This window comes from Pecten maximus, chromosome 1, assembly GCF_902652985.1.
Source record: "Pecten maximus chromosome 1, xPecMax1.1, whole genome shotgun sequence".
Classification (NCBI taxonomy): Eukaryota; Metazoa; Mollusca; class Bivalvia; order Pectinida; family Pectinidae; genus Pecten; species Pecten maximus.
The window spans coordinates 18,248,085-18,275,259 of record NC_047015.1 but is presented as its reverse complement, the minus strand read 5'-3'; the positions used below and the strand labels follow the sequence as shown (position 1 = coordinate 18,275,259).

The following is a 27,175-nucleotide window of genomic DNA, read 5'->3' as shown; positions in this document are numbered from 1 at the left end:
TCATATATAACAGAGTAACATAAATTCTGACGTCACTCTTGTTTATTATATCGCACTTTGTACGTAGATTTCTGTACGTACCACATTATTGGGATCGTGAGCACTGTAAAGTGCGCTGTGGTGATTGGCGACATTTGGATCGTTCCAGTGACCATAGAAGTCAAACATTTTCATGTTGATCCAGTTCACCCATCTAAAGATAATTAAAGGGACAAATAAAACAATGATATTGTTAACATTTGGTATCACACAAGGATAAAACGGTCAATTGTATTCATCTGAAATATATGGTGTTCCGTTAGGGCCAAATTTCCAATATTGCTCCTTCGCTCCTTCGACCTAAACGCGAAGGAGCGAAAATACGATGGCGAAGGAGCGAAATCACGATGGCGAAGAAGCGATGGAACTTTGCTCCTTCGGCATCGTGTTTTCGCTCCTTCGCGTTTAGGTCGAAGGAGCGAAGGAGCGATATTGGAAATTTGGCCCTAACGGAACACCATAGAAATAGCATCTGAACCCAATAACACGTATATAAGTACACGTGTACATCTAAACACATAGTTATACGTACGAAACAGCAGGTCAGGTTCGTGACCAGATAAGACAATATTTAGCCATCAAATTTGAAATATAAATCAACACAGTGTATATGTTTGATACAAAAGGCTATTGTAGGGGAACCCAGAATAGAGGAGAATATGGCTAAGAAACTTTCCTGTCTGAAATCTCTTTGTCCAGAAATTTTATCTGGTGTTCCGTTACTTCAATTAACCGGAATAAGACAGTCCTCTACCCCTGTATGAACTGTTGATAGATAACGAAATCTGTACTGAAACTCAGCTAAACACGAGGACACATTGTCATGCCTGACACAAACACAAAGAATTAATTGTGCTTTCAGGTATCCTAATTGTTAAGTAATAATTTACAAGTGATGACCTACTAAAATAAGACATAATATGTCGGGGTCGGGGAATGTCGTGTTAATATAATTGTATTATTCAATTGCTATTAACTGTGATTAATGTGTCCCAAAGAATCAGTATATATAATTATACGTTAAATTACTTTGACTTTTGTCTCAGTAAAGGTAGAGACTGGTACAGACATAATAACTACATTAGAAATCTAATGTATAAGACAGTGTTTGACATCCATGTAAACTGCATCGCAATATACTGAAGATTGAAGCGTGTTGTCAAACTGACATAACCGTGAACATTCATTAGTCGATGTGCAATAACTAAGCTATGCAAAACTAATATCTCAATTGCTGTAATTTGTTTTTACAACTATTCTTATTGTTTATCATAACCCTGATTTACCATACAATGTCTCACTGTTTATTCTAACTCTGATTTACCGTACAATGTCTCACTGTTTATTCTAACTCTGATTTACCGTACAATGTCTCACTGTTTATTCTAACCCTGATTTACCATACAATGTCTCACTGTTTATTTTAACCCTGATTTACCATACAATGTCTCACTGTTTATTTTAACCCTGATTTACCATACAATGTCTCACTGTTTATTCTCACCCTGATTTACCGTACAATGTCTCACTGTTTATTCTAACCCTGATTTACCGTACAATGTCTCACTGTTTATTCTCACCCTGATTTACCGTACAATGTCTCACTGTTTATTCTAACCCTGATTTACCGTACAATGTCTCACTGTTTATTCTAACCCTGATTTACCATACAATGTCTCACTGTTTATTTTAACCCTGATTTACCATACAATGTCTCACTGTTTATTCTAACTCTGATTTACCATACAATGTCTCACTGTTTATTCTAACTCTGATTTACCGTACAATGTCTCACTGTTTATTCTAACCCTGATTTACCGTACAATGTCTCACTGTTTATTCTAACCCTGATTTACCGTACAATGTCTCACTGTTTATTCTAACCCTGATTTACCGTACAATGTCTCACTGTTCATTCTAACCCTGATTTACCGTACAATGTCTCACTCTTTATTCTAACCCTGATTTACCATACAATGTCTCACTGTTTATTCTCACCCTGATTTACCGTACAATGTCTCACTGTTTATTCTAACCCTGATTTACCGTACAATGTCTCACTGTTTATTCTAACTCTGATTTACCGTACAATGTCTCACTGTTTATTCTAACCCTGATTTACCGTACAATGTCTCACTGTTTATTCTAACCCTGATTTACCGTACAATGTCCCGCTGTTTATTCTAACTCTGATTTACCGTACAATGTCCCACTGTTTATTCTACCCCTGGTTTACCGTACAATGTCTCACTGTTTATTCTCACCCTGATTTACCATACAATGTCTCACTGTTTATTCTACCCCTGATTTACCGTACAATGTCTCACTGTTTATTCTAACCCTGATTTACCGTACAATGTCCCACTGTTTATTCTAACTCTGATTTACCATACAATGTCTCACAATTTATTCTAACCCTGATTTACCGTACAATGTCTCACTGTTTATTCTAACTCTGATTTACCGTACAATGTCTCACTGTTTATTCTAACTCTGATTTACCATACAATGTCCCACTGTTCATTCTAACTCTGATTTACCGTACAATGTCTCACTGTTTATTTTAACCCTGATTTACCGTACAATGTCCCGCTGTTTATTCTAACTCTGATTTACCATACAATGTCTCACTGTTTATTCTACCCCTGATTTACCGTACAATGTCTCGCTGTTTATTCTCACCCTGATTTACCGTACAATGTCTCACTGTTTATTCTAACCCTGATTTACCGTACAATGTCTCACTGTTTATTCTAACCCTGGTTTACCGTACAATGTCTCACTGTTTATTCTCACCCTGATTTACCGTACAATGTCTCACTGTTTATTCTACCCCTGATTTACCGTACAATGTCTCACTGTTTATTTTAACCCTGATTTACCGTACAATGTCCCGCTGTTTATTCTAACTCTGATTTACCATACAATGTCTCACTGTTTATTCTACCCCTGGTTTACCGTACAATGTCTCACTGTTTATTCTAACCCTGATTTACCGTACAATGTCTCACTGTTTATTCTCACCCTGATTTACCATACAATGTCTCACTGTTTATTCTAACCCTGATTTACCGTACAATGTCTCACTCTTTATTCTAACCCTGATTTACCATACAATGTCTCACTGTTTATTTTAACTCTGATTTACCGTACAATGTCTCACTCTTTATTCTAACCCTGATTTACCGTACAATGTCTCACTGTTTATTCTAACTCTGATTTACCGTACAATGTCTCACTGTTTATTCTAACCCTGATTTACCGTACAATGTCTCACTCTTTATTCTAACCCTGATTTACCGTACAATGTCTCACTCTTTATTCTAACCCTGATTTACCATACAATGTCTCACTGTTTATTCTTATCCTGATTTACCGTACAATGTCTCACTGTTTATTCTAACCCTGATTTACCGTACAATGTCTCACTGTTTATTTTAACCCTGATTTACCGTACAATGTCTCACTGTTTATTCTAACCCTGATTTACCATACAATGTCTCACTGTTTATTCTAACCCTGATTTACCGTACAATGTCTCACTGTTTATTCTAACCCTGATTTACCGTACAATGTCTCACTGTTTATTCTAACCCTGATTCACCTCACAAGGTCTCACTGTTTATTCTAACTCTGATTTACCGTACAATGTCTCACTATTTATTCTAACCCTGATTTACCGTACAATGTCTCACTGTTTATTCTAACCCTGATTTACCGTACAATGTCTCACTGTTTATTCTAACTCTGATTTACCATACAATGTCTCACTGTTTATTCTAACCCTGATTCACCTCACAAGGTCTCACTGTTTATTCTAACCCTGATTTACCATACAATGTCTCACTTTTCCTTTTACCCTGATTTACCATACAATGTCTCGCTGTTTATTTTAACTCTGATTTACCATACAATGTCTCACTGTTTATTCTAACTCTGATTTACCATAGAATGTCTCACTGTTTATTCTAACCCTGATTTACCATACAATGTCTCACTGTTTATTCTAACCTTGATTCACCTCACAATGTCTCACTGTTTATTCTAACTCTGATTTACCGTACAATGTCTCACTGTTTATTCTAACCATAACTTACTGTACAATATCTCACTGTTTATTTTAACCCTGATTTACCGTAAAATGTTATATGGAGAGCAAATAAGATTTCTAACATAATTGAAGCCACGTCTAACACATCAGTAAGCTCGGTATTGAAGCTACAAGATTAATGAACCGTAATCCAAAGCGTAGAGGTCTCTATATCAATTATGAACGTCGCATACAAATTCAAATATCAGGGGTCACTTTGTTGTATACCAGACATCCGTGGTTTGGCCGTAAGGATTCTCGGTACTACGTGACTCGGATATCAAAATAGTTGGTTGAGAGAGTTATTTAATCGGTTATTGTTACCATCGTAAATGTGTTCTTATAACTAAACATGTGGTAATCATTGAGCCTAGAGTTGCTATCTTTGTATCTAGAGATGTAATCAGTGTACATTGAGTCCTTAAATTTGTACCTGGAGTTGTTATCATCAAACCCAGATTTGCTATTAAACCGGAGGTTTAATATTTACCAGGATTTGTGATTATTTAACCTTATTATTACCATTGTACCTAGAGTTGATATCATTGTACCTAGAGTTGTTATCATTGTACCTAGAGTTGTTATCATTGTACCTAGAGTTGTTATCATTGTACCTAGAGTTGTTACCATTGTACCTAGAGTTGTTATCATTGTACCTAGAGTTATTATCATTGTACCTAGAATTGTTATCATTGTACCTAGAGCTGTTATCATTGTACCCAGAGCTGTTATCATTGTACCTAGAGTTATTATCATTGTACCTAGAGTTGTTATCATTGTACCTAGAGTTGTTATCATTGTACCTAGAGCTGTTATCATTGTACCCAGAGCTGTTATCATTGTACCTAGAGTTGTTATCATTGTACCTAGAGTTGATATCATTGTACCTAGAGTTGTTATCATTGTACCTAGATCTGTTATCATTGTACCTAGAGTTATTATCATTGTACCCAGAGCTGTTATCATTGTACCTAGAGTTATTATCATTGTACCTAGAGCTGTTATCATTGTACCTAGAGTTGATATCATTGTACCTAGAGTTGTTATCATTGTACCTAGAGTTATTATCATTGTACCTAGACCTGTTATCATTGTACCTAGAGTTATTATCATTGTACCTAGAGTTGTTATCATTGTACCTAGAGTTATTATCATTGTATCCAGAGCTGTTATCATTGTACCTAGGGTTATTATCATTGTACCTAGAGCTGTTATCATTGTACCTAGAGTTGTTATCATTGTAAAAATGTACCTAGAGTTATTATCATTGTACCTAGAGTTGTTACAATTGTACCTAGAGTTGTTACCATTGTACCTAGAGTTATTATCATTGTACCTAGAGTTATTATCATTGTACCTAGAGTTGTTATCATTGTACCTAGAGTTATTTTCATTGTACCTAGACCTGTTATCATTGTACCTAGAGTTATTATCATTGTACCTAGACCTGTTATCATTGTACCTAGAGTTATTATCATTGTACCTAGAGTTGTTATCATTGTACCTAGAGTTATTATCATTGTACCCAGAGCTGTTATCATTGTACCTAGAGTTATTATCATTGTACCTAGAGCTGTTATCATTGTACCTAGAGTTGTTATCATTGTAAAAATGTACCTAGAGTCATTATCATTGTACCTAGAGTTGTTACAATTGTACCTAGAGTTGTTACCATTGTACCTAGAGTTATTATCATTGTACCTAGAGTTATTATCATTGTACCTAGAGTTGTTACAATTGTACCTAGAGTTGTTACCATTGTACCTAGAGTTATTACCATTGTACCTAGAGTTGTTATCATTGTACCTAGAGTTGTTATCATTGTACCTAGAGTTGTTATCATTGTACCTAGAGTTGTTATCATTGTAAAAATGTACCTAGAGTTATTATCATTGTACCTAGAGTTGTTACAATTGTACCTAGAGTTGTTACCATTGTACCTAGAGTTATTATCATTGTACCTAGAGTTATTATCATTGTACCTAGAGTTGTTATCATTGTACCTAGAGTTATTTTCATTGTACCTAGACCTGTTATCATTGTACCTAGAGTTATTATCATTGTACCTAGACCTGTTATCATTGTACCTAGAGTTATTATCATTGTACCTAGAGTTGTTATCATTGTACCTAGAGTTATTATCATTGTACCCAGAGCTGTTATCATTGTACCTAGAGTTATTATCATTGTACCTAGAGCTGTTATCATTGTACCTAGAGTTGTTATCATTGTAAAAATGTACCTAGAGTCATTATCATTGTACCTAGAGTTGTTACAATTGTACCTAGAGTTGTTACCATTGTACCTAGAGTTATTATCATTGTACCTAGAGTTATTATCATTGTACCTAGAGTTGTTACAATTGTACCTAGAGTTGTTACCATTGTACCTAGAGTTATTACCATTGTACCTAGAGTTGTTATCATTGTACCTAGAGTTGTTATCATTGTACCTAGAGTTGTTATCATTGTACCTAGATTTGTAACAATTGTACCTAGAGTTGTTATCATTGTACCTAGAGTTATTATCATTGTACCTAGAGTTGATATCATTGTACCTAGATTTGTTATCATTGTACCTAGAGTTGTTATCATTGTACCTAGAGTTGTTATCATTGTACCTAGAGTTGTTATCATTGTACCTAGAGTTGTTATCATTGTACCTGGAGTTGTTATCATTGTACCTAGATTTGTAACAATTGTACCTAGAGTTGTTATCATTGTACCTAGAGTTATTATCATTGTACCTAGAGTTGATATCATTGTACCTAGATTTGTAACAATTGTACCTAGAGTTGTTATCATTGTACCTAGAATCATTATCATTGTACCTAGAGTTATTATCATGTACCTAGAGTTGTTATCATTGTACCAAGAGTTGTTATCATTGTACCTAGAGTTGTTATCATTGTACCTAGAGCTGTTATCATTGTACCTAGAGTTGTTATCATTGTACCTAGAGTTGTTATCATTGTACCTAGAGCTGTTATCATTGTACCTAGAGCAGTTATCATTGTACCTAGAGTTGATATCATTGTACCTAGAGTTGTTATCATTGTACCTAGAGTTGATATCATTGTACCTAGAGCTGTTATCATTGTACCTAGAGTTGATATCATTGTACCTAGAGCTTTTATCATTGTACCTAGAGTTGTTATCATTGTAAAAATGTACCTAGAGTTGTTATCAGTGTACGTAGATTTGCTATCATTGTACCTAGAGTTGTTACCATTGTACCTAGAGTTGATATCATTGTACCTAGAGTTGTTACCATTGTACCTAGAGTTGTTATCATTGTACCTAGAGTTGTTATCATTGTACCTAGATTTGTTACCATTGTACCTAGAGTTATTATCATTGTACCTAGAGTTGTTACCATTGTACCTAGATTTGTTATCATTGTACCTAGAGTTGTTATCATTGTACCTAGAGTTGATATCATTGTACCTAGAGTTGTTACCATTGTACCTAGAGTTGCTATCATTGTACCTAGAGTTGCTGCCATTGAACCTAGAGTTGTTACCATTGTACCTAGAGTTATTATCATTGTACCTAGAGTTGTTACCATTGTACCTAGAGTTGTTATCATTGTACCTGGAGTTGTTATCATTGTACCTAGATTTGTTACCATTGTACCTAGAGTTATTATCATTGTACCTAGAGTTGTTACCATTGTACCTAGATTTGTTATCATTGTACCTAGAGTTGTTATCATTGTACCTAGATTTGTTACCATTGTACCTAGAGCTGTTATCATTGTACCTAGAGCTGTTATCATTGTACCTAGATTTGTTATCATTGTACCTAGAGTTGTTACAACTTTACCTAGAGTTGTTACCATTGTACCTAGAGTTGTTATCATTGTACCTAGATTTGTTACCATTGTACCTAGAGTTATTACCATTGTACCTGGAGTTGTTATCATTGTACCTAGATTTGTTACCATTGTACCTAGAGCTGTTATCATTGTACCAAGATTTGTTACAATTGTACCTAGAGTTGTTATCATTGTACCAAGAGTTGTTACCATTGTACCTAGAGTTATCATCATTGTACCTAGAGTTGTTACCATTGTACCTAGAGTTATTATCATTGTATCTAGAGTTGTTATCATTGTATCTAGAGTTGTGATCATTGTACCTAGATTTGTAACAATTGTACCTAGAGTTGTTATCATTGTACCTAGAGTTATTATCATTGTACCTAGAGTTGATATCATTGTACCTAGATTTGTTATCATTGTACCTAGAGTTGTTATCATTGTACCTAGAGTTGTTATCATTGTACCTAGAGTTGTTATCATTGTACCTAGAGTTGTTATCATTGTACCTGGAGTTGTTATCATTGTACCTAGATTTGTAACAATTGTACCTAGAGTTGTTATCATTGTACCTAGAGTTATTATCATTGTACCTAGAGTTGATATCATTGTACCTAGATTTGTAACAATTGTACCTAGAGTTGTTATCATTGTACCTAGAATCATTATCATTGTACCTAGAGTTATTATCATGTACCTAGAGTTGTTATCATTGTACCAAGAGTTGTTATCATTGTACCTAGAGTTATCATTGTACCTAGAGCTGTTATCATTGTACCTAGAGTTGTTATCATTGTACCTAGAGTTGTTATCATTGTACCTAGAGCTGTTATCATTGTACCTAGAGCAGTTATCATTGTACCTAGAGTTGATATCATTGTACCTAGAGTTGTTATCATTGTACCTAGAGTTGATATCATTGTACCTAGAGCTGTTATCATTGTACCTAGAGTTGATATGATTGTACCTAGAGCTTTTATCATTGTACCTAGAGTTGTTATCATTGTAAAAATGTACCTAGAGTTGTTATCAGTGTACGTAGATTTGCTATCATTGTACCTAGAGTTGTTACCATTGTACCTAGAGTTGATATCATTGTACCTAGAGTTGTTACCATTGTACCTAGAGTTGTTATCATTGTACCTAGAGTTGTTATCATTGTACCTAGATTTGTTACCATTGTACCTAGAGTTATTATCATTGTACCTAGAGTTGTTACCATTGTACCTAGATTTGTTATCATTGTACCTAGAGTTGTTATCATTGTACCTAGAGTTGATATCATTGTACCTAGAGTTGTTACCATTGTACCTAGAGTTGCTATCATTGTACCTAGAGTTGCTGCCATTGAACCTAGAGTTGTTACCATTGTACCTAGAGTTATTATCATTGTACCTAGAGTTGTTACCATTGTACCTAGAGTTGTTATCATTGTACCTGGAGTTGTTATCATTGTACCTAGATTTGTTACCATTGTACCTAGAGTTATTATCATTGTACCTAGAGTTGTTACCATTGTACCTAGATTTGTTATCATTGTACCTAGAGTTGTTATCATTGTACCTAGATTTGTTACCATTGTACCTAGAGCTGTTATCATTGTACCTAGAGCTGTTATCATTGTACCTAGATTTGTTATCATTGTACCTAGAGTTGTTACAACTTTACCTAGAGTTGTTACCATTGTACCTAGAGTTGTTATCATTGTACCTAGATTTGTTACCATTGTACCTAGAGTTATTACCATTGTACCTGGAGTTGTTATCATTGTACCTAGATTTGTTACCATTGTACCTAGAGCTGTTATCATTGTACCAAGATTTGTTACAATTGTACCTAGAGTTGTTATCATTGTACCAAGAGTTGTTACCATTGTACCTAGAGTTATCATCATTGTACCTAGAGTTGTTACCATTGTACCTAGAGTTATTATCATTGTATCTAGAGTTGTTATCATTGTATCTAGAGTTGTGATCATTGTACCTAGACCTGTTATCATTGTACCTAGAGTTGTTATCATTGTACCTAGAGTTGTTATCATTGTACCTATAGTTGTTATCATTGTACCTAGAGTTATTATCATTGTACCTAGACCTGTTATCATTGTACCTATAGTTATCATCATTGTACCTAGAGTTGTTACCATTTTACCTAGAGTTGTTACCATTGTACCTATAGTTATCATCATTGTACCTAGAGTTGTTACCATTGTACCTAGTTATTATCATTGTACCTAGAGTTGTTACCATTGTACCTAGAGTTATTATCATTGTACCTAGAGTTGTTACCATTGTACCTAGAGCTGTTATCATTGTACCTAGATTTGTTATCATTGTACCTAGAGTTGCTACCATTGTACCTAGAGTTGTTACCATTATACCTAGAGTTATTATCATTGTACCTAGACCTGTTATCATTGTACCTAGAGTTGTTATCATTGTACCTAGAGTTGTTACCATTGTACCTAGTGTTATTACATTGTACCTAGAGTTGTGATCATTGTACCTAGAGTTGTGATCATTGTACCTAGAGTTATTATCATTGTACCTAGAGTTGATATCATTGTACCTAGAGTTATTAGCATTGTACCTAGAGCTGTTATCATTGTACCTAGAGCTGTTATCATTGTACCTAGAGCTGTTATCATTGTACCTAGAGTTATTATCATTGTACCTAGAGTTGTTACCATTGTACCTAGAGTTATTATCATTGTACCTAGACCTGTTATCATTGTACCTAGAGTTGTTATCATTGTACCTAGAGTTGTTATCATTGTACCTAGAGTTATTATCATTGTACCTAGAGTTGTTACCATTGTACGTAGAGTTGTTACCATTGTACCTAGAGTTATTATCATTGTACCTAGAGTTGTTACCATTGTACCTAGAGTTGCTATCATTGTACCTAGAGTTGCTGCCATTGAACCTAGAGTTGTTACCATTGTTCCTAGAGTTGTTACCATTGTACCTAGAGTTGTTACCATTGTACCTAGAGTTATTATCATTGTACCTAGACCTGTTATCATTGTACCTAGAGTTGTTATCATTGTACCTAGAGTTGTTATCATTGTACCTAGAGTTATTATCATTGTACCCAGAGCTGTTATCATTGTACCTAGGGTTATTACCATTGTACCTAGAGTTGATGTAGCTGTCTTTGCATCAGGGAACGAAGTTGACGTCATTGTAACGTGTTGGCATTACGTCAGGGAACCAAGTTGACGTCATTGTAACGTGTTGGCATTACGTCAGGGAACCAAGTTGATGTCGTTGTAAAGTGTTGGTATTACGTCAGGGAACCAAGTTGATGTCATTGTAACGTGTTGGTATGACGTCAGGGAACCAAGTTGATGTCGTTATAAAGTGTTGGTATTACGTCAGGGAACCAAGTTGATGTCATTGTAACGTGTTGGTATGACGTCAGGGAACCAAGTTGATGTCGTTGTAAAGTGTTGGTATTACGTCAGGGAACCAAGTTGATGTCATTGTAACGTGTTGGTATGACGTCAGGGAACCAAGTTGATGTCATTGTAACGTGTTGGTATGACGTCAGGGAACCAAGTTGATGTCATTGTAACGTGTTGGTATGACGTCAGGCGACGAAGTTTGTGTCCTTGTTACAGTATTGTTATTGCGTTTGTTGATGACGTTGTCAACAGAATAAATATCGTACGGAATATCATGCAGTTACTATCAATGATACTAAAACATTAAACTTTTGTTATCATAATATATAGGACATAAACTACAAACTCCAGTTGGTTAACCCAGATGATATCGCGCAAGAGAAAATTCGGCGTGGTCGGGCAGATGACACTCGTACTTTCTAACGTAAAATCGGGAAATCATACCCCGGTTGACAATATAAAAGGAGAGTAATGGTTTACCACTGAGCCACCCGACCACACAGTACAGATTTAGCGTAATGGATTATGTTGTTTATATCGTTAGCATTGCTGTCTTCATTACTTTTGTTGGCATCAAAAAGACGGTTTTCGTTTTCGAGGGATGTTACTGAAACGAATGTAGAATTAAAATATCTGTTAATAAAGAGAAATTGTGCCTTGGAAGGGGTAAGGTGTAAGCTTGTGTGAGCTCGTATAAGCTCGATACTCAGGCCATACATGTTACCAATGTATGTGGATTACTTATAACAGTTGTTGCTGGTTGTATATTATTTTTAAGCACAGCATAGAGGGTAACAATAACATTACCTTAATTGTATAACCCCAATTTGATTGATATTAGCTTTACTTCATACACATTTTACAAACACATGATGACGTTCGGATGACATTTATACCGCCGTCTGTACGACTGACTCACGTTTTCCATGGCTCCAGTGTTAATTGATCTACTTTGATGTAGACTCTCACAACGCTCCGTGACAAGTGTGATGGATGTAAGACACGTGCTTACGTCTCTCATTTAAATTAAATATATATATACTTTGCAATTAAAATTTTAATGTGACATCAACATGCTTAATATATAAAAAAAAAAAAGTATTAATTTTCATAACAGCAAATCCTGTACCGCGTTCCTAACTTGATTCAGAATATATTAACATATTATCATGCTGTTATGAATTGATATAGTGAATCGAGCCACTAGAGAATTATATTCATATCAAATTACTATCTACCGATGCTGTATAGGAATGGTTTGCAGACAGTAGGAAGGATGGTTGCTGCTAATATTTACCTAAGAAACACTTAAAATTCACATTATAATCAACCATAACATTATTTTATCAACATCAGACTTTACACCCTATCATCAAGGTTATGGGAAATATCAAAGGGACAATTTAGTCAAGTTTGTTTACTTTTTAATCATTTCACAAATTATTTCATGAAAGTGTACTTCAGTTCTCCTTATGAACTATCCTTGGTCATATATTGATACAAGTTTATGTTTTCCATGCGTTTTTTAATTAATTGCAAGGGGGATCATAATCGTATAACCATACGATTTATATGCAAATGAGCAAGTCGTCTCTACACACTTTGTATACATGTGTGCAAGCACAGCCCCGTCTCGTGACTGTAAACAACATTGGTTTGCATTTGAAGCTATTAGCGGATATTTTAGCTATAGGTTGCGGGTCTCGTACCAAACGTAGACAGTGAATGGATATATGGTATATGGAGAATTACTGTTAGGTCATGAATATAACAGATGTGAGTTTTTCGAACGGTTGCGACAACAATGAAGAAGTTCATACAGTTGCGAGCGAGTTTGCCAAGACCACAGGTAACATATAAGAGTACATATAAATGAGAAAGGTTATGAACTTCCCCCAGGCTTAAAATCTGATGTATTTATTTCTAAGTACCGTGGCTTCGGTTGTATTGGGTGGATTTTTTCGAAGTAGGCCTTAAATTGAAGAAAAATGGTCAATCTTTAAAATAAGCCATAACATGTTGTCGATTTCTCGTGAAACTTCAAAATTCTCTCGATTTTGTTTACTCGGACAAGTTGCCGTATCGGGGTCACCACACTTTGGACATAGCTTTAAATACGAAGTCCACGGGTTAATCAAGAGGTACGCTTCATCAGATCACCGAATACAACTACATATGTATTACATACATACACTTACTTTATGTATTCGAGCACCCTATCGACGGCCCCGTGACTTTTTATGCATACTGATAGCAGATTTTCCCCTTGAGTAGTCATGTTGTGCCAGCCGCGGTAAATTTAAACAAGCATTCTGATTGGTTAAACACATTTCTATAACCAATCAGAATGCTTGTTTAAATAAACAAAATCGAGAGAATTTTGAAGTTTCATGCCCGATTTCGTAATCTAAGATCGAGAAATCGACAACATGTTATGGCTCATTTTAAAGATTGATCGTTTCTCTTCAATTTAAGGCCTACTTCGAAAAAATCCACCTAATACAACCGAAGCTACGGAACTTAGAAATAAATACATCAGATTTCAAGCCTGGGGGAGTTCAGAACCTTTCTCATTTATATGTACTCTTATATGTTATTATTTTATAAAACGAGTCAGGCACCTGTGCCTGATGTACCTTCGTTTTTACCTTTGTATACGTGTGTGTGACGTGGTGTATTGTGTTTGTCCATCATGTGTTGACTGTACTTGACTAATCATGACTGACCACGGATAGCTTGTGGGACTCGCTTTGTTTTCCCGCGCTCTTTCCTTCTTTCTTTCCTTTCTGCTCTCTCCCGGCACTTCTCAGCTGGCCGTGGAGCGAACCACATCTGACAGGTCCATGATACATAATTACTATATATTTTATACTGGGTCCCCCAGCACCACATGCAGGGTGAGTAAATAGTTTTAGCTTTATGATTATTGCTTATATCCTATAAATTATTGGAGTAGCATATCTAATTTATATTATCCAGTCTAATTATCTTTATTTCCGTCCGGGTCAGAACGTGTTGTTGTTAGTTCTTGCTGCTAAGATGTGTGGTGCATTCGTTTGTATAATGTTTTATTAGTTTTATCCATGTCTTATTACAGGGGATTTATTCTACCCCAGAAACTCCGCAATACCAAATAAAGTATTGAAACTCTGACAATGTGTTGAGTCTTGGCAATTTGGATGACGGAAGGAACCCGATAAAGCCCTCATACCTTCACAAATATAAATATTGAACAGTGGTTTTAATGTTGTTATAGTCGATATGGCAGCAAGATGTATGGTGGGCAAATGGCATGGGAACCCGTTAGGGTTCACATCATACATTTGCCCACCATACATCTTGCTGCCATATCGACTATAATAACATTAAAACCACTGTTCATTGCTTAAATATCAGTTATACATGTATTGACTTTAACCTGAAGCTTATCTTTTAACGTTACACAAATAGCTACTGTAATAGTACATGTAACTGTTTCTCATTCCTTAGTCTACGGTATTTACAGTTAGATTTTTGAAGTTAACGTGACGGGTTTTTTCGCCAAATAATCCAAGAATATTTTTACCTATGTCTTTGCCGCCGATTTTAGTGTTTTTTCTATGTATGTTAACTATAATATTTTGTAGATCTGCATCCGAAATACAGTCAAACGTTTCCTATCAAGCCCGAAAGTAGTTTTGTGTGCCATGTTGTTTACAACAGCCCGATGGCCGACAATACTCTTGTGTGATTGGTCAAAAATACTGAAGACCCGAAGACTTCCCTGTTACTATTTTTAGGCCAGGTTATCAATTGGCGATGTTAATCATTTTGTCAAGGCCGGTCGGAGACCCCATTCAGGAAACGGCAAAAATCAGTCATATCCTTTACATAGTCCGAGTTTTTCTATTATTGTCAATCATTCGGGTAATCCGAAGATGTCTGATATGTTATCGGCCTTTTGGTATATATGGATCGATTAATATCAGAAACCCTACCAAGGGAAAAGAGGGGGGAAAGCCATCAACCCACAGTGCGGCTCTTCGTTATATGTTTGCAATAAAACCATGTTATTTAAAGTCTCGTCTTGCCCTGATTGCCCTGTGTCGCGAGATCTGGATAGTTCATGTGAACATGGCCATTAAAAATATGTCTGCGACATGTTTGAAAGTATTAAAAGTTGGATGGAATTACTTTCTGTGTGGGGGAACATGTATGCCTGTATGGTCTGATTCGTAGAAAAGATGATTGATGCGTAACCCTGGTAAATACTAGCCGCAATATACCGCTCGACTAGAGAGATCTTCTCTTTAGCTCGATCGGTTGAGCGTAAGACTAGTAAGCCAGAGGTCCCGGGTTTGATCCCTAGCGGAGGCAGTGATTTAAATTTAATTAATCCTGCGCTCTGTTACATTCGCGCCCATGTAGATAATATACCGTACACGGGTTACAGATGTTTCGACATATATCAATTTTCCATCTCATATGACGATTATTCATACTTATATAACACATCGCAATGTGTGAATGAGTGCCAATAAAAATCTTCTTGGAAGGTGACCCACACAATATGGCTCAGATGTTCTTTACCTTGAGTATCTCGGCAGGTCGTATGAAATGGTGGCCCTCTCCACTGTCGGATCTACAGAGATGGTTAAGATAAGGGTACTCTTGTCATCAGGTTCCTCTTCGTGCTCGAACTCCCACTGGAGTAGCTGATGAGAAAAACAAACAACATCGTTACAATATTATAAGTGTCATTATATTTCACCTTTCTCTAAAAGTCCTTTAATAATCTGAGTACGTAATTACCTTCACTATTTAGATCTCAACATTTTGTGGTAACACGTTACAGTCATTCGATACTCGATCAACTATACACGTGTAGCAACACACCCGGAACAGTTACCCTCGGATACCCATGGTAACACATCCGGAAAACTTACCCTCGGATACCCGTGGCAACACACATAGAACACTTACCCTCGGATTTACCCCCCGCATATCCATGGTAATAAACATTGAACACTTACCCCCGGATATCCATGGTAACACATACGGAACAGTTACCCTTGGTTACCCGTGGCAACAAACATACAAATGTAGCACACTTACCCTCGGATACCCGAGATAACAAACACAAAACACTTACCAACGGGTATCCATGGAAACAAACACGGAACAGTTACCCTCGGATACTCATGGCAACAAACCTTGAACAATAATCCTCGGATACCCTAGATAACAATCCTGGAACACTTCCCTTGGGTACCCGAGATAATAAACCTGGAACACTTACCCCCGGATACCCATGGTAACACTCCCGGAACACTTACCCCCGGATACCCATGGTAACACACCCGGAACACTTACCCCGGTTACCCATAGTAACACACCCGGAACACTTACTCCCGGTTACCCATGGTAACACATCCGGAACACTTACCTCCGGATACCCATAGTAACACACCCGGAACACTTACCCCCGGATATCCATGGTAACAAACACGGAACACTTACCCTTAGGAATCTGTAGTAACGCTGTACATCCTCTGGTGGACTACCTCGAGTTGCTGGGAACTGCCAATCGATATCCAGACCGTCGAAGTCGTGTTTTCGGAGATAATTAATTGCCTCCTCTGCGAAGTGCTGCATGTTTTCCTCAGAGGACACTGTCTTAGAGAAAAGTTTACTATCAGTGGCCCAACCTCCAACTGATAACATCATCACCAGATCTTCGTTCTTGGAACGCATGCTGTGGAACCTCCGGAACCTAGAAATAAACATTTTGTTACAATAATACAGACACCCGTCATCATCAGTTATCACAGGAGTACAGACTCCCGTCATCATCAGTTATCACATCAATATAGACACCCGTCACCATCAGTTGTAACATCAATACAGACTCCCGTCATCATCAGTTGTAACATCAATACAGACACCCGTCATCATCAGTTATCACAGGAGTACAGACTCCCGTCATCATCAGTTATCACAGGAATACAGACACCCGTCATCATCAGTTATCACAGGAGTACAGACTCCCGTCATCATCAGTTATCACAGGAGTACAGACACCCGTCATCATCAGTTATCACAGGAGTACAGACTCCCGTCATCATCAGTTATCACAGGAGTACAGACACCCGTCATCATCAGTTATCACAGGAGTACAGACACCCGTCATCATCAGTTATCACAGGAGTACAGACTCCCGTCATGATCAGTCGTCACATCAATATAGACACCCGTCATCATCAGTTGTAACATCAATACAGACACCAATCATCATCAGTTGTCACATCAATACAGACACCAATCATCATCAGTTGTAACATCAATACAGACACCCGTCATCATCAGTTGTAACATCAATACAGACACCCGTCATCATCAGTTGTAACATCAATACAGACACCCGTCATCATCAGTTGTAACATCAATACAGACACCCGTCATCATCAGTTGTCACATCAATACAGACACCAATCATCATCAGTTGTAACATCAATACAGACACCCGTCATCATCAGTTGTAATATCATTACAGACACCCGTCATCATCAGTTGTAACATCAATACAGACACCAATCATCATCAGTTGTCACATCAATACAGACACCCGTCATCATCAGTTGTCACATCAATACAGACACCAATCATCATCAGTTGTCACATCAATACAGACACCAATCATCATCAGTTGTAACATCAATACAGACATAAATCATGGTCAGTTGTAACATCAATACAGACACCCGTCATCATCAGTTGTAACATCAATACAGACACCCGTCATCATCAGTTGTAACATCAATACAGACACCAATCATGGTCAGTTGTAACATCAATACAGACATAAATCATGGTCAGTTTTCACATCAATACAGACACCGATCATCCTCAGTTGTAACATCAATACAGACACCCGTCATCATCAGTTGTAACATCAATACAGACACCAATCATCATCAGTTGTCACATCAATACAGACACCCGTCATCATCAGTTGTCACATCAATACAGACACCAATCATCATCAGTTGTAACATCAATACAGACACCCGTCATCATCAGTTGTCACATCAATAGAGACACCAATCATCCTCAGTTGTCACATCAATAGAGATACCGATCATGGTCAGTTGTCACATCAATAGAGACACCCGTCATCATCAGTTGTCACATCAATACAGACACCCGTCATCACCAGTTTTCACATCAATACAGACGACGATCATGGTCAGTGGTCACATCAATACAGACACCCGTCATCATCAGTTGTCACATCAATACAGACACCCGTCATCACCAGTTTTCACATCAATACAGACACCGATCATGGTCAGTGGTCACATCAATACAGACACCCGTCATCATCAGTTGTAACATCAATACAGACACCCGTCATCATCAGTTGTCACAACAATACAGACACCAATCATGGTCAGTTGTCACATCAATACAGACACCCGTCATCATTAGTTGTAACAATGCACGTGTTATCATCAGTTGTCACAAGAAGACAGGCAAATGTCCTCATCAGTTGTGATTTGATTGTCACGGTCGGCTATCAGTTGCCATTGTCTTTTGTCACTGATGTATCTCCAGTCTTAAGCGCGACAATACTCACTTGGTCAGTCATGATGATACTATGGACACTAGTCACTAGGTCAGTCATGATGCTATGGACACTAGTCACTAGGTCAGTCATGGTGATACTATGACACTAGTCACTAGGTCAGACATGATGATACTATGACACCAGTCACTAGGTCAGTCATGGTGATACTATGGACACTAGCCACTAGGTCAGTCATGATGATACTATGGACACTAGTCACTAGGTCAGTCATGATGATACTATGGACACTAGTCACCAGGTCAGACATGATGGTACTATGACACTAGTCACTAGGTCAGTCATGATGATACTATGGACACTAGTCACTAGGTCAGTCATGATGATACTATGGACACTAGTCACTAGGTCAGTCATGATGATACTATGGACACTAGTCACTAGGTCAGTCATGATGATACTATGACACTAGTCACTAGGTCAGACATGATGATACTATGGACACTAGTCACTAGGTCAGTCATGATGATACTATGACACTAGTCACTAGGTCAGTCATGGTGATACTATGACACTAGTCACTAGGTCAGTCATGATGATACTATGGACACTAGTCACTAGGTCAGTCATGATGATACTATGACACTAGTCACTAGGTCAGACATGATGATACTATGGACACTAGTCACTAGGTCAGTCATGATGATACTATGACACTAGTCACTAGGTCAGTCATGATGATACTATGACACTAGTCACTAGGTCAGACATGATGATACTATGGACACTAGTCACTAGGTCAGTCATGATGATACTATGACACTAGTCACTAGGTCAGTCATGATGATACTATGGACACTAGTCACTAGGTCAGACATGATGATACTATGACACTAGTCACTAGGTCAGTCATGATGATACTATGGACACTAGTCACTAGGTCAGTCATGATGATACTATGGACACTAGTCACTAGGTCAGTCATGATGATACTATGGACACTAGTCACTAGGTCAGTCATGATGATACTATGACACTAGTCACTAGGTCAGTCATGATGATACTATGGACACTAGTCACTAGGTCAGTCATGATGATACTATGGACACTAGTCACTAGGTCAGTCATGATGATACTATGGACACTAGTCACTAGGTCAGTCATGATGATACTATGACACTAGTCACTAGGTCAGTCATGATGATACTATGACACTAGTCACTAGGTCAGTCATGATGATACTATGGACACTAGTCACTAGGTCAGTCATGATGATACTATGGACACTAGTCACTAGGTCAGTCATGATGATACTATGACACTAGTCACTAGGTCAGTCATGATGATACTATGGACACTAGTCACTAGGTCAGTCATGATGATACTATGACACTAGTCACTAGGTCAGTCATGATGATACTATGACACTAGTCACTAGGTCAGTCATGATGATACTATGACACTAGTCACTAGGTCAGTCATGATGATACTATGGACACTAGTCACTAGGTCAGTCATGATGATACTATGGACACTAGTCACTAGGTCAGTCATGATGATACTATGGACACTAGTCACTAGGTCAGTCATGATGATACTATGGACACTAGTCACTAGGTCAGTCATGGTGATACTATGGACACTAGTCACTAGGTCAGACATGATGATACTATGACACTAGTCACTAGGTCAGTCATGATGATACTATGGACACTAGTCACTAGGTCAGTCATGATGATACTATGGACACTAGTCACTAGGTCAGTCATGATGATACTATGGACACTAGTCACTAGGTCAGACATGATGATACTATGACACTAGTCACTAGGTCAGTCATGGTGATACTATGGACACTAGTCACTAGGTCAGTCATGATGATACTATGGACACTAGTCACTAGGTCAGACATGATGATACTATGGACACTAGTCACTAGGTCAGTCATGATGATACTATGGACACTAGTCACTAGGTCAGTCATGATGATACTATGGACACTAGTCACTAGGTCAGTCATGATGATACTATGGACACTAGTCACTAGGTCAGTCATGATGATACTATGGACACTAGTCACTAGGTCAGTCATGATGATACTATGGACACTAGTCACTAGGTCAGTCATGATGATACTATGGACACTAGTCACTAGGTCAGTCATGATGATACTATGGACACTAGTCACTAGGTCAGTCATGATGATACTATGGACACTAGTCACTAGGTCAGTCATGATGATACTATGGACACTAGTCACTAGGTCAGTCATGATGATACTATGGACACTAGTCACTAGGTCAGTCATGGTGATACTATGGACACTAGTCACTAGGTCAGTCATGATGATATTATGGACACTAGTCACTAGGTCAGTCATGATGATACTATGGACACTAGTCACTAGGTCAGTCATGATGATACTATGACACTAGTCACTAGGTCAGTCATGATGATACTATGGACACTAGTCACTAGGTCAGTCATGATGATACTATGGACACTAGTCACTAGGTCAGTCATGATGATACTATGGACACTAGTCACTAGGTCAGTCATGATGATACTATGGACACTAGTCACTAGGTCAGTCATGATGATACTATGGACACTAGTCACTAGGTCAGTCATGATGATACTATGGACACTAGTCACTAGGTCAGTCATGATGATACTATGGACACTAGTCACTAGGTCAGTCATGATGATACTATGACACTAGTCACTAGGTCAGTCATGATGATACTATGGACACTAGTCACTAGGTCAGTCATGGATGATACTATGGACACTAGTCACTAGGTCAGTCATGATGATACTATGGACACTAGTCACTAGGTCAGTCATGATGATACTATGGACACTAGTCACTAGGTCAGTCATGATGATACTATGACACTAGTCACTAGGTCAGTCATGGTGATACTATGGACACTAGTCACTAGGTCAGTCATGATGATACTATGACACTAGTCACTAGGTCAGTCATGGTGATACTATGGACACTAGTCACTAGGTCAGTCATGATGATACTATGGACACTAGTCACTAGGTCAGTCATGATGATACTATGGACACTAGTCACTAGGTCAGTCATGGTGATACTATGGACACTAGTCACTAGGTCAGTCATGATGATACTATGACACTAGTCACTAGGTCAGTCATGATGATACTATGGACACTAGTCACTAGGTCAGACATGATGATACTATGGACACTAGTCACTAGGTCAGTCATGATGATACTATGACACTAGTCACTAGGTCAGTCATGATGATACTATGGACACTAGTCACTAGGTCAGTCATGATGATACTATGGACACTAGTCACTAGGTCAGTCATGATGATACTATGGACACTAGTCACTAGGTCAGTCATGATGATACTATGACACTAGTCACTAGGTCAGTCATGATGATACTATGGACACTAGTCACTAGGTCAGTCATGATGATACTATGGACACTAGTCACTAGGTCAGTCATGATGATACTATGGACACTAGTCACTAGGTCAGTCATGATGATACTATGGACACTAGTCACTAGGTCAGTCATGATGATACTATGGACACTAGTCACTAGGTCAGTCATGATGATACTATGGACACTAGTCACTAGGTCAGTCATGATGATACTATGGACACTAGTCACTAGGTCAGTCATGATGATACTATGGACACTAGTCACTAGGTCAGTCATGATGATACTATGGACACTAGTCACTAGGTCAGTCATGATGATACTATGGACACTAGTCACTAGGTCAGTCATGATGATACTATGGACACTAGTCACTAGGTCAGTCATGATGATACTATGGACACTAGTCACTAGGTCAGTCATGATGATACTATGGACACTAGTCACTAGGTCAGTCATGATGATACTATGGACACTAGTCACTAGGTCAGACATGATGATACTATGGACACTAGTCACTAGGTTAGTCATGGTGATACTATGGACACTAGTCACTAGGTCAGTCATGATGATATTATGGACACTAGTCACTAGGTCAGTCATGATGATACTATGGACACTAGTCACTAGGTCAGTCATGATGATACTATGGACACTAGTCACTAGGTTAGTCATGGTGATACTATGGACACTAGTCACTAGGTCAGTCATGATGATACTATGGACACTAGTCACTAGGTCAGTCATGATGATACTATGGACACTAGTCACTAGGTCAGTCATGATGATACTATGGACACTAGTCACTAGGTCAGTCATGATGATACTATGGACACTAGTCACTAGGTCAGTCATGATGATACTATGGACACTAGTCACTAGGTCAGTCATGATGATACTATGGACACTAGTCACTAGGTCAGTCATGATGATACTATGGACACTAGTCACTAGGTCAGTCATGATGATACTATGGACACTAGTCACTAGGTCAGTCATGATGATACTATGGACACTAGTCACTAGGTCAGTCATGATGATACTATGGACACTAGTCACTAGGTCAGTCATGATGATACTATGGACACTAGTCACTAGGTCAGTCATGATGATACTATGGACACTAGTCACTAGGTCAGACATGATGATACTATGGACACTAGTCACTAGGTCAATCATGATGATACTATGACACTAGTCACTAGGTCAGACATGATGATACTATAGACACTAGTCACTAGGTCAGTCATGATGATACTATGGACACTAGTCACTAGGTCAGTCATGATGATACTATGGACACTAGTCACTAGGTCAGTCATGATGATACTATGGACACTAGTCACTAGGTCAGTCATGATGATACTATAGACACTAGTCACTAGGTCAGTTATGATGATACTATGGACACTAGTCACTAGGTCAGTCATGATGATACTATGGACACTAGTCACTAGGTCAGTCATGATGATACTATGGACACTAGTCACTAGGTCAGTCATGATGATACTATGGACACTAGTCACTAGGTCAGTCATGATGATACTATGACACTAGTCACTAGGTCAGTCATGATGATACTATGGACACTAGTCACTAGGTCAGTCATGATGATACTATGGACACTAGTCACTAGGTCAGTCATGATGATACTATGGACACTAGTCACTAGGTCAGTCATGATGATACTATGGACACTAGTCACTAGGTCAGTCATGATGATACTATGGACACTAGTCACTAGGTCAGTCATGATGATACTATGGACACTAGTCACTAGGTCAGTCATGATGATACTATGGACACTAGTCACTAGGTCAGACATGATGATACTATGGACACTAGTCACTAGGTCAGTCATGATGATACTATGACACTAGTCACTAGGTCAGTCATGATGATACTATGGACACTAGTCACTAGGTCAGTCATGATGATACTATGGACACTAGTCACTAGGTCAGTCATGATGATACTATGGACACTAGTCACTAGGTCAGTCATGATGATACTATGGACACTAGTCACTAGGTCAGTCATGATGATACTATGGACACTAGTCACTAGGTCAGTCATGATACTATGGACACTAGTCACTAGGTCAGTCATGATGATACTATGGACACTAGTCACTAGGTCAGTCATGATGATACTATGGACACTAGTCACTAGGTCAGTCATGATGATACTATGGACACTAGTCACTAGGTCAGTCATGATGATACTATGACACTAGTCACTAGGTCAGTCATGATGATACTATGGACACTAGTCACTAGGTCAGTCATGATGATACTATGGACACTAGTCACTAGGTCAGTCATGATGATACTATGACACTAGTCACTAGGTCAGACATGATGATACTATGGACACTAGTCACTAGGTCAGTCATGATGATACTATGGACACTAGTCACTAGGTCAGTCATGATGATACTATGACACTAGTCACTAGGTCAGTCATGATGATACTATGGACACTAGTCACTAGGTCAGTCATGATGATACTATGGACACTAGTCACTAGGTCAGTCATGGTGATACTATGGACACTAGTCACTAGGTCAGTCATGATGATACTATGGACACTAGTCACTAGGTCAGTCATGATGATACTATGACACTAGTCACTAGGTCAGTCATGATGATACTATGGACACTAGTCACTAGGTCAGTCATGATGATACTATGGACACTAGTCACTAGGTCAGTCATGATGATACTATGGACACTAGTCACTAGGTCAGTCATGATGATACTATGGACACTAGTCACTAGGTCAGTCATGATGATACTATGGACACTAGTCACTAGGTCAGTCATGATGATACTATGGACACTAGTCACTAGGTCAGTCATGATAATACTATAGACACTAGTCACTAGGTCAGTCATGATGATACTATGGACACTAGTCACTAGGTCAGTCATGATGATACTATGGACACTAGTCACTAGGTCAGTCATGATGATACTATGGACACTAGTCACTAGGTCAGTCATGATACTATGGACACTAGTCACTAGGTCAGTCATGGTGATACTATGGACACTAGTCACTAGGTCAGTCATGATGATGCTATGGACACTAGTCACTGGGTCAGTCATGATGATACTATGGACACTAGTCACTAGGTCAGTCATGATGATACTATGGACACTAGTCACTAGGTCAGTCATGATGATACTATGGACACTTAGTCACTAGGTCAGTCATGATGATACTATGGACACTAGTCACTAGGTCAGTCATGATGACACTAGTCACTAGGTCAGTCATGATGACACTAGTCACTAGGTCAGTCATTATGATACTATGGACACTAGTCACTAGGTCAGTCATGATGATACTTATGGACACTAGTCACTAGGTCAGTCATGATGATCACTAGTACACTAGGTCAAGGTCAGTATGATGATACTATGGACACTAGTCACTAGGTCAGTCATGATGATACTATGGACACTAGTCACTAGGTCAGTCATGATGATACTATGGACACTAGTCACTAGGTCAGTCATGATGATACTATGGACACTAGTCACTAGGTCAGTCATGATGATACTATGACACTAGTCACTAGGTCAGTCATGATAATACTATGGACACTAGTCACTAGGTCAGTTATGATGATACTATGGACACTAGTCACTAGGTCAGTCATGATGATACTATGGACACTAGTCACTAGGTCAGTCATGATGATACTATGGACACTAGTCACTAGGTCAGTCATGGTGATACTATGGACACTAGTCACTAGGTCAGTCATGATGATACTATGACACTAGTCACTAGGTCAGTCATGATGATACTATGGACACTAGTCACTAGGTCAGTCATGATGATACTATGGACACTAGTCACTAGGTCAGTCATGATGATACTATGGACACTAGTCACTAGGTCAGTCATGATGATACTATGGACACTAGTCACTAGGTCAGTCATGATGATACTATGGACACTAGTCACTAGGTCAGTCATGGTGATACTATGGACACTAGTCACTAGGTCAGTCATGGTGATACTATGGACACTAGTCACTAGGTCAGTCATGATGATGCTATGGACACTAGTCACTAGGTCAGTCATGATGATACTATGGACACTAGTCACTAGGTCAGTCATGATGATACTATGACACTAGTCACTAGGTCAGTCATGATGATACTATGGACACTAGTCACTAGGTCAGTCATGATGATACTATGGACACTAGTCACTAGGTCAGTCATGATGATACTATGACACTAGTCACTAGGTCAGTCATGATGATACTATGACACTAGTCACTAGGTCAGTCATGATGATACTATGGACACTAGTCACTAGGTCAGTCATGATGATACTATGGACACTAGTCACTAGGTCAGTCATGATGATACTATGGACACTAGTCACTAGGTCAGTCATGATGATACTATGGACACTAGTCACTAGGTCAGTCATGATGATACTATGGACACTAGTCACTAGGTCAGTCATGATGATACTATGGACACTAGTCACTAGGTCAGTCATGATGATACTATGACACTAGTCACTAGGTCAGTCATGATACTATGGACACTAGTCACTAGGTCAGTCATGATGATACTATGGACACTAGTCACTAGGTCAGTCATGATGATACTATGGACACTAGTCACTAGGTCAGTCATGATGATACTATGGACACTAGTCACTAGGTCAGTCATGATGATACTATGACACTAGTCACTAGGTCAGACATGTGATACTATGGACACTAGTCACTAGGTCAGTCATGATGATACTATGGACACTAGTCACTAGGTCAGTCATGATGATACTATGGACACTAGT

General features: G+C 38.3%; 1 protein-coding gene across 1 annotated transcript in view; it reads right to left on the bottom strand.

Annotated features, from left to right (window-relative positions):
• Positions 1-27,175, bottom strand: part of LOC117326900 (putative chitinase 1) — an 81,822-nt gene that overhangs the window by 28,428 nt on the left and 26,219 nt on the right. Inside the window, exons 4-6 of the mRNA XM_033883704.1 lie at positions 16,854-17,106; positions 15,924-16,048; positions 82-193 (exon numbers count right to left, since the gene is read on the bottom strand). Coding sequence (XP_033739595.1) covers positions 82-193; positions 15,924-16,048; positions 16,854-17,106 — 490 coding nt within the window. The remainder of the gene's footprint in view (positions 1-81; positions 194-15,923; positions 16,049-16,853; positions 17,107-27,175) is intronic.